The sequence below is a fragment of the Galleria mellonella genome, unplaced genomic scaffold (genome assembly GCF_026898425.1).
Source record: "Galleria mellonella isolate WM207_F2 unplaced genomic scaffold, CSIRO_AGI_GalMel_v1 utg57, whole genome shotgun sequence".
Classification (NCBI taxonomy): domain Eukaryota; kingdom Metazoa; phylum Arthropoda; class Insecta; order Lepidoptera; family Pyralidae; genus Galleria; species Galleria mellonella.
This window is the reverse complement of record NW_026442119.1, coordinates 6,359,040-6,368,400: the sequence shown is the minus strand read 5'-3', so window position 1 is coordinate 6,368,400 and position 9,361 is coordinate 6,359,040. Positions and strand designations below refer to the sequence as shown.

At 31.3% G+C, this 9,361-nt stretch overlaps 1 protein-coding gene across 1 annotated transcript; it reads right to left on the bottom strand.

Annotated features, from left to right (window-relative positions):
- Window positions 1-772: 772 nt before the first annotated feature.
- Window positions 773-6,067, bottom strand: LOC113509669 (T-complex protein 1 subunit theta). The gene is made up of 6 exons (XM_026893060.3): window positions 5,885-6,067; window positions 4,743-5,300; window positions 3,739-4,113; window positions 2,919-3,145; window positions 2,324-2,519; window positions 773-1,244 (listed from the first exon to the last, which is right to left on the bottom strand). The coding sequence occupies exons 1-6, from the start codon at window positions 5,942-5,944 to the stop codon at window positions 1,020-1,022; spliced, it is 1,641 nt and encodes a 546-aa protein (XP_026748861.2). The 5' UTR covers window positions 5,945-6,067; the 3' UTR covers window positions 773-1,019.
- Window positions 6,068-9,361: the final 3,294 nt, after the last annotated feature.

Sequence of the window (9,361 nt, the reverse complement as noted above, 5' to 3'; positions counted from 1 at the left end):
TTTTAAGAGTATATCATCTACTGCTATCACATATTCAACAAACCATGCCGGCGTTCGTAAACAACTGCAATTTCAAAGTGTCCTCTTCACTTCTGTTTGAACTTCTTTGTCTTTACATCTTGTTTCAGTTTGGTTTTAAAAGGTCTTACTTCTATCATTTCGACATTTGTTCCATTTTTTGTACCAAAATCATTGTTAATCAGTTCGTAATGGCTGTCGGTTTCATTTGGGTCAATGTTAGTTTTTAATTCAGTTGTTTCTGTGTATCTTTTATTTTTTCAATATTATCGAAGAGTACATCTAACCTGTTGCATTTATCTATATATTTACTTGAATTTAAATTTTGTTTATAGAAAAATCTAGCAATTAATTCAACCTTTTGCAAATTTTTTTTTGTAGCTTTCCTAATTTTAGAAACAAACAAGCCTGGATTGCTTTTCTCGCATTTTTTTTCCCGTTTTATTTTTTTTTTGGAAATCAATGTGTTCACACATTGATTCCGAATACATTAACATGATTTGAAAGGCGTTTTCTTTGGACTCATTTTTCAAACAGTGTTAAGTTCACAATACTTTTATTGATACTTCTATTGGATATTAATTCCATTTCAAATTATTAAGTCTTTGTCTTTAGACACGGAAAACACCGATAACAAACTAAATTAGAGCAACGGCGATAAGGCCAGCGCTACCATGTTGGATTTTAATACGCTTTGCGAAACGTGGGTATATGGAATGATAAGCATTTTGTTATTTAAATGTAAAAGAACAAATAATAGTAATTAATATTTATTACTTTTAGCCACATATTCTAAACTTGTAATAATAAATGTATTTTAAAAGTGAATACATATCACTATTTTAAAATCAAGTATGAGCAGTTTTTAAAATTTGATAGCAGCAAATGCTTACAAAACTATGTTATATAAATTAAACAATTATTAACTGAAATAGCGTTTTAGCTAAATAGTGATATAGGGTGATAAAGAAAATAATGTATAATTAGTAATTAAGGTTACATTAGGATTCCTCATCATCACTCCCAGCAGGTTGTTTTGGTTTTGGTCCACCTGCTCTCTTCGCCATGATAATTTGATCCACTTTGAGGATGGTTGTGGCTGCACCAACTGCATATTTTAAGCCCCAGTCTTTGAGAACATACAAGTCCAAAATACCTTTTCCTTTAGCATCACAAACACCATTGGTTTCAGATTCTATATCAAAACCAGTAAATTTATTGCCCTCCTGAAAACACAATTTTCACATTTTAAGTAATTATTTACACAATGCTATCCAAATATTGATAAAGATTACTAAGAGTATCTATTTACTATTTAATGAAATAGAAAACATTTGGATCTGTTTTAAAGTGTCATTCTTTGTTTCTAAACTAAAACTTCTGTATGTATGTTTGTATGTATGTTCCGGCATTACACAAATATTATGGCACCAAATTGGATTTGATTTTCAGTTATTTTCTTGAAGTACTAACATAAAATTTGGTGCATGTTTTATTTTTATACACCATCTAAAACTTTATTGGTGTTTCTATTTTTGAAACTATGTGTATGAAGTAGCAGGCAAAAAAAACTTTACTGTAAAAATAGATCTTGGTGATTAATAAAATAAAATACTTTCACTAACCTATAAAGTTAAAATTTTAATTTTAGACATTGGCTTAAATAGCGACACCAAGTTCCAATTGAGCTATTTTATCATTTGGGATAAAATTCTATCAAGCAATACATACAATGAATTTATAATATTAAGAAAATTTATCCAAGTTGGTCCTAGATTAGGCCTCAAGTAGGGTCCTCACAGTGTAAAATTTAGCAACTTTCTCTATCTCTATTTGACGTTATAATGTAAGACTTGTCATGTTACCAGTTATGTTATAATATAAATCAATATAAGCTAAATTTAAGAAAGAAAGTCAGAACTATTTTACATTATACATTTAGTTTTGTTTTTTTCATATAACTAGGTTTGGCAAACAAACATAGTGCCCACTTGATAGAACATTAATAGCATAGACAGACAATGCCTAACTGTAGTGGAAGGATCTTAAATGTTCAAATTCATAATATTTATATTATTTAAAAATAATTGATTCAGGTTTCTGCATGGAAAATTGTTAGCCACATTAAGGCACCTAGAATGTAATGAAGGTAGCCTAGACATTCTTGATACCCACATATTTGTATTATCATCATGAATGTCAGAGACTAGATGAGTGAAACATAATGGGGGTGTCAGCAAAAACTTGCAGCAGAAAGATAAGAAGTGTTTGGTTTTATTATTATTAGTATACACTTTATTCTTACTGTATGTGCTTTGTAGATATTGTTCACCACTTCAGTAGCATTAGCTCCTGAGTTGTCTGCTAATGCACGTGGAATACTCTCTAGAGCAATTGCGAACTTTCGAACGGCATACTGTTCAAGACCCGGAAGTGTATCGGCATATTTAAGCAGTTGTTGGGCCAATTCAATCTCAGTGGCACCAGCGCCTGCTACAAATCTGAAAAAAAAAAAAAAACAAATATAATAAAATCATTAAGAACCATGCTAACACAAATGACCATACATTGATTATAAAATATATTTAAACAAATTTTAACTAATTGTATTTAGTTCTATTGTTTTTATTATAAAATGTTATTATAAATTAAACAAATAGTGGAATTAATTCAAAATCTATCAAGAGGTCACAACAGTGAATTAAAGCTCTGATCCTTAGTTTAATTTATAATCTTATAAATACAAAAATTTGGGAGAATGGATGGATTGATGGATGTTTGTTACTCTTTCACGTGAAAACTTAGATTACTTTATGAGCTACTTCAAGCGGATAAAATTCGGGGGAAAAAGATAGTATAAAATATACTGTTTTATAAATCTAAATCATTAGTACACATACCGCCCATCCCTTGCTATGCCTTTGAAAGTATTGACTCCATCATCAATAGCCCTTTCAATGTCATCCATATAGTTATCTGTAGATCCTCGAATTACAATTGTTGATATACGAGACTCTGAAGTTTCCATACGGAAAACTACTACACGTGTATCTCCAACCTCCTCAACTTTAATAGTGTCACAATAGCCTTGCTCTTCAGCAGTTGGAGTAGTGAGTCGAGGTAGTACCTGAAAATATTATATAGTAACTAATATTAACAATCTTAATATATACAAACAAATGTTTGCCTATGGAAACCTAAAGGAAAACAAAGTTATAAAGTAAAATCTACATACTCTACTGTCACACTATAGAAAGCTAGAAACATATGTATCTTCAGTTTTCATTAGGTGGGCCGTCAGCTTGTTTGCCATTCTAAGTTGTATAAAAAAAAGCTTACACCATATAACCTAGAGTTTAGAAAAGTTAGTTAGGCAAGATATAGGTTCCACAACTATTCTTAATAGATGAAAATTTAAGCACAAATACAAGGTATTACCATAATTAATAAAGAAACATTTAAACTTAATTATATTCAACTAAAGATAATGGCCAAATTATAAGAATTATTTAGCTAGGTAATTTATAAGGTTTAAACAAAAAGTGTAATTAGAAAAATAAATTTCCTGAAAAGTGGATTTTTCATATAAATTAAATATATGAGATTATTGTATATGTATTGAACTAAAAGACTTCATAGTTTGTATTATTATTACTTTTATTTATTGTTTGCCATTCTAAGCTGCATAAAAAATATTTTATAATGCAAAAAAATACTCACTGTAGCATTTACAGTCTTAGCTAAGCGCCGAAGTTCGAATTTAGAGGTAAGACGAACAGCCATTATGTTATATTTGTTCAGAAAATGTAATGCCATATCACCAAACTTTGCACCAGCAACTATGACTTTAACTCCAGTATCAGCAATATCTTTTATTTGCTTTTCAAGAAGTGATTCTTCACCTCTACTGAAGTTGAGAAGTTCATCAGCCGTTTTGATTAGTACCGTTCCTTTTGTCTCTGTTTGGTTGATATCTACAGGACATGAGTATATTGCGACTTTGGCTTTACTGACAGATGAGATGTCACCTTCTACTTCACGCTTAAACACCATTCCAGTTAGTACTTCTGATTGGAAAAGTCCAGCTCCAAGTATCTATAAATATGTAAAATGGTAATTAAATTCCATACATTGCAGCATTATGGTAATAGTAATATGTATATAGCCAGTATCTATTGTTTAAAAAAAATGTGTATAAATTTTTGGAATCAAAATCAATAATTATAATTTATTAATTGTGTTGTTTTTCCCCTATATTGTATAAAGCAAATAAAGTATACTTATTCATTCATTCAAATAATTGTAACTTTTTTATTATCAAATAGCAAATTTATAAATTACAATTTAATAATACCTACTTTTTTATGTTAGCCATATTGTATGAAGTATACCTGGCTGAAATCAAAGACTTTATAATTTTCTGAAGGGAGTGTCACCAGCAAAAAAGAACATTTTCACCAACGAAACATGGGTTGAAAAATGACAAAAAATTTTGGGTCTTCATACTAACACGGCACATTAAGCAGTTAAAATAGGAAACTCATAATTCTTTCATGTTACTGGATTTTAGAGTTACAAAATCTATATTCTTATATAATCTGTACTATGCCTAGATTAATCTTCTAGATTAGAAGATTAATCTATTATTAGATCTATTATTAGGATAGAATTTCACTTATGGTAAGTGTGATTATTTTTTATTAAATATAGTAATGTTTCCATACCTTACAAACTCTGACATTATCAACATTAAATGTAGTTTTCTCTGGAAGAATAGCAATACAAGCTTTGGCAACAAGTTCAGCAATGAAATCTTCACATCCATACTGCTTGGACATAATTGATGGTTTGATACCCTTGGATACAGCTGAAATATTTTTGTAGTCCTTAATTTCTTCACATAGTAGTCCAGGCAATATTTCCAGACATTTATCAAGGGCTCTTTCATATCCTTCGGCTATTTCACTTGTAGTTACACCTAAACGTAATAGCTCTTCAGCAGCTTCTAAAAGAGCTCCAGATAATACAATTACAAAGTTTGTTCCATCACCAACTTCGGCATCTTGCATTTGACTAGCCAGTACCATTAATTTGGCAGCAGGATGCTCAACGTCTAGTTCCCTAATAATAGTGCCAGCATCACTGGTGACAAACTGCTTATCAATGTGGTTAATAATCATTTTGTTCATGCCATTGGGACCATATGCAGAACGAACACTTTGTGCAAACTGTTTGCAAGCATTTATGTTTCGATAAACAGCTTCCTCTAAACCAGAGAACATCTGTGAATTAAAAAATGTGAATAGATATTTTTTTGATCAATCACAAATTAAATAATTGAATACTATCACAAATACTGCAATAATGGGGGGAAAGGGATTGTTAGTAATAGAGGCTGAGAATTTCATTGCTAGCAATATGCTATTGCTAACCAGGTCGACCTCCTCGCGGTTCTCCCTGGAAACTATCATGGTTAATTCCTGATGAATTCATCATGATGGGCTAACTGGCCTGTTTTCATTCTCATCTATCACCCTTCACTGGTGCTCCATCAGCGTATCCCGTTAGCGCAGGCGGGGTTACCACACCATTTTCACCCATCAAAAAAAAATACTGCAATAATTAATTTTGTTCTAGAATTATCTCTAAATGTTAAATACAACCTACAAACGCATTATTCATATTGAATAAAATTAACTTAAGAGAAACATTTCGTTAAAAAAGGATAATTTATCTAATTAGAATAAATTTTTAAATATAATATTTAATAAAGAAACAATTTAAAAAGAAATTATATTAAAAATATAATCATATTGGACATGACCATGCCGGATTAATAGATAATATTTCTGAATTACAAACTTACTCGTGCTCCATCTTTCAGCATCTGGGGTACTCCTGGAGCTTTTGGAACATGTAATGCCATTTTTATATATTAATGAAATCACGCAATAAAATTAAGAAACAGAAAAGTAAATTATGTGGATCGAAACAATTCTGTGAATTATGATTATGACTATATTGCATGTTATATTGCGTCTACAACGTCACTTTGAATAAAACTAACGTTGTCTAAAATCTATGCTATTTTTTATGCAACATTTAGAAATAGTTTTCTATCACAGCAAATTATATATAATTAGACAATTAAATAATATATTATTACTAATAGATACGAATATTTCAAACAGTGGATTTGAAGCTGTTTTTACAAAACTGTGTAGTCATTTTAATTTTTTGTGTATTGGTTCTAGTTGGTCACATACTTAAATTTTTTAAGTTTCATAAATACAAGAATGATGTCGGCATACTATATACATACATAACTAGCATTTTTTTTAATTTAAGAATGAGGCTAGTGTTGCCTATTATGTCACTAACGAACAAGAAATAAGAAGCTATTTTAAAAACGAGAAAGTTTTATAACAAAAAATCAAAGATGACTAATAATGAAAATTATCAATGTATAAAAAAAGAGGTATATAAAAACGTATACGCCTTTTAAACAGTCCGCTGAAGTAAATTATTCAAGTTACATGTCTAAGACAATTTGAAAATAGTTGTTGAAATGACGTTTTCTATGAAACTATGTTACCATACAGATTAATCATGGCCATCTTGAAATGGCGCCATGACAGTGTTATTGCGCCATTTCAAAAATAGCGCTTTACTTATATATTATTTTTAAATATTTAAATAATTGTGTTTTGATAAATTACGTACTAATAAATTAAAATATAAATAAATTTGTGTTTAATGATATAGTACAAAGAATAAACAACGTTTTTAACTTAATTTTCAATAGATTTGAAGCGCTGAGTAAACAAGTAATATCATCATCATCATCATCATTTCAGCCATTATCCATCCACTGTTGAACACAGGCTTCCCCCATAGACTGCCATAAAGAATGGTCCTGAATTACCTGTATCCACTGACTCCCTATAAATAATATACACACCTCAACACCGTCTAGGGATATTTTATATAAAGTTCTTAAATTCTAAAAACACTGGCCGTTTTTATTTCTTTTTGGAGATATTTTATTTTATAGATCTATTTTAACGATTTTAAATTTGAATTTGAAAAAATAATTATAACCAATTGATTGGCCTATTAGCTGTCAAGTTAAGGCCCGCCATTACTTTAGTATTCAGCCTATTATTCCCTGAAAACCATGGTTTTACCGTATTAATAAACGTGCTACGTCTTCTATTATTAGGATGAGACTTGGCCATGTGAGTTCCTCGTCTCATTTGGCTAAGTTAAAAATTGTGAACAATAATATGTGCAATTGTGGCACAGATGTGGGTGATTTGAATCACATTCTCCTAAATTGTCCTCTCTATGACCATTCTGTTCTTTTCAATTCCCTCCGTATTCCCTTACCTACATCAGTTCCAGTATTATTGTTTCTTGATAATTTAGAAATATATAATTTGGTTTTCTCTTTTATTGTTATCAATAATATTAAGTTGTAAATTTTCTTAGTTTATGTATTTTACATATACATATATATTTTTAGGGTTAAATATATTGTAATATCTATTTAGGTATCTGTCCTTTTCCTTATATTATTCATTATTCAACTTTTCTGATCCTCATCCTAAACTCCGTCGTCTAAAACTCCTTTACTAAAATGCTGTTTCCCAAACTTCACCTTTCGCGGATGCACTTTGTGCCGTGCCATAAGAAAGGAAAATAAAAAAACAATTGATTTGCCCGGCATTATTAGTAATCAGTAATCACTTATTATATTATACCTACAGACAATTATGGTTTGGGCGGGAATTAGCGTCGGTGGCAGAACAGGCCTCGTTTGGTTCAGAAATATGACCGCTGAAGAATACCGTAACCAGGTGCTAATACCAATTGTCCATCCCCATCGACTACAAATGGGCCATGAATTCACACTCATGCAAGACAACGCCCGCCTGCACACATCGCGAGTCGTGACCAGCTGGCTGCAGGAGCACGATGTGTCGTTCTTAAGCTAGCCCGCGTAATCACCAAACCTAAACCCCATAAAGCACGCGTGGGACATGCTCCAAAGAAGGGCTCTGAAGGATTTTTTTGCAAACATTGCAACTGAAGAGCAACATTCTTTGAATCTAAGCAGGACCTGGGACAATATTCCACAGCAAGACTTTGATCACTTGATTCAAAACATGAAAAACCGCTGCAGAACCGTTATTAATGTCATGAGTGGTTTTACTTACTTCTAATTTTTGTATCATTTTAAAAAAAATTGAATACTTAGCTTTATTTTTCTTATAAAAAAACATTAATCGTTAATTATATATAGGGATCAGTGGGTGTGTAACTTGAGATATGCTGATGATACTACTTTTCTTGCGCAATCAGAAAAAGACATGGATTTACTTTTGACACGTCTGGAAACTGTCTCTCTTTCGGACTCGAAAACAATAGAACCAAAATGATGATTGTGGACAGAGCTGAACATAATAGACCTGATGTAATGACAATCGGCAACTGTCGAGTTGTTACGAATTACGTATACCTTGGTAATAATATAATATAATAATATTATAATCTGGAAGAACCATAACATCACAAAGAATACCAAAATACATATAATGAGGAGTTTGATTTTCCCAATTTTTCTGTATAGTGTAGATACTTGGACGATCAGGCAACAAGAACGCTGAAAAATTGATGCTCAAGAGATACTGGCGACAACAGCTGCAAATACCTTGGACTGCCTTTCGAACTAATGTTTCCATTCTGAACGAACTGAAAATCAGAGAGAGATTATCGTCGACTGTTTAAATACGAATTCTCAAGAACTTCAGCCATATCATCCGGTATGAAAATTGTATGGAACGTCTAATTGTCAAAGGGTCGGTACAAGGCAAAAGTTCTCGGGGTAGATCACCAACACGATGGATTGACCTCATCAAAGCTGCCACACAACAGAGTATTGTGAAATGCTCTCGCTCGGTTGTGAGCAGAAGTAGATGGAAACGCATTAACATCCACTATCATCATAAAACCACGACTAACTCTGTCAAGAGTGTACGACTGAAAAGGGATTAGTGTTGTTTCTACTATTTTTTTTTATTTAAGTCAACAAACAGTAGATACAATAACAATATATAAACATATACCTATTATTATAAATCAAAATATGTAAAATGGTTGTGTGCAACTACTTGTACCAGGTCACTCAGAAAGTATTGTGAGAAAAAGGTTTTGTGTATGTGTGAGACTGGCCAGTTATAATTTATTTAAAAATATGATTACTTATAAGTAAAAATATTTACGTTCTAAATTCAAAATTTCCCTGCACATTTTTTGCGAGCTAATTAAAATTACCGTGTCT

Bases quoted from the DNA above. Each gene is read 5' to 3' on its own strand.
- LOC113509669 (XM_026893060.3), bottom strand. From the start codon at position 5,944: ATGGCATTACATGTTCCAAAAGCTCCAGGAGTACCCCAGATGCTGAAA. The intron at 4,114-4,742 runs GTATGGAAACAT...ACATATTTATAG, and splicing joins ATAATGTCAGAGTTTGTAAG to ATACTTGGAGCTGGACTTTT. The intron at 1,245-2,323 runs GTAAGAATAAAG...TTGTGTTTTCAG, and splicing joins ATATCTACAAAGCACATACA to GAGGGCAATAAATTTACTGG.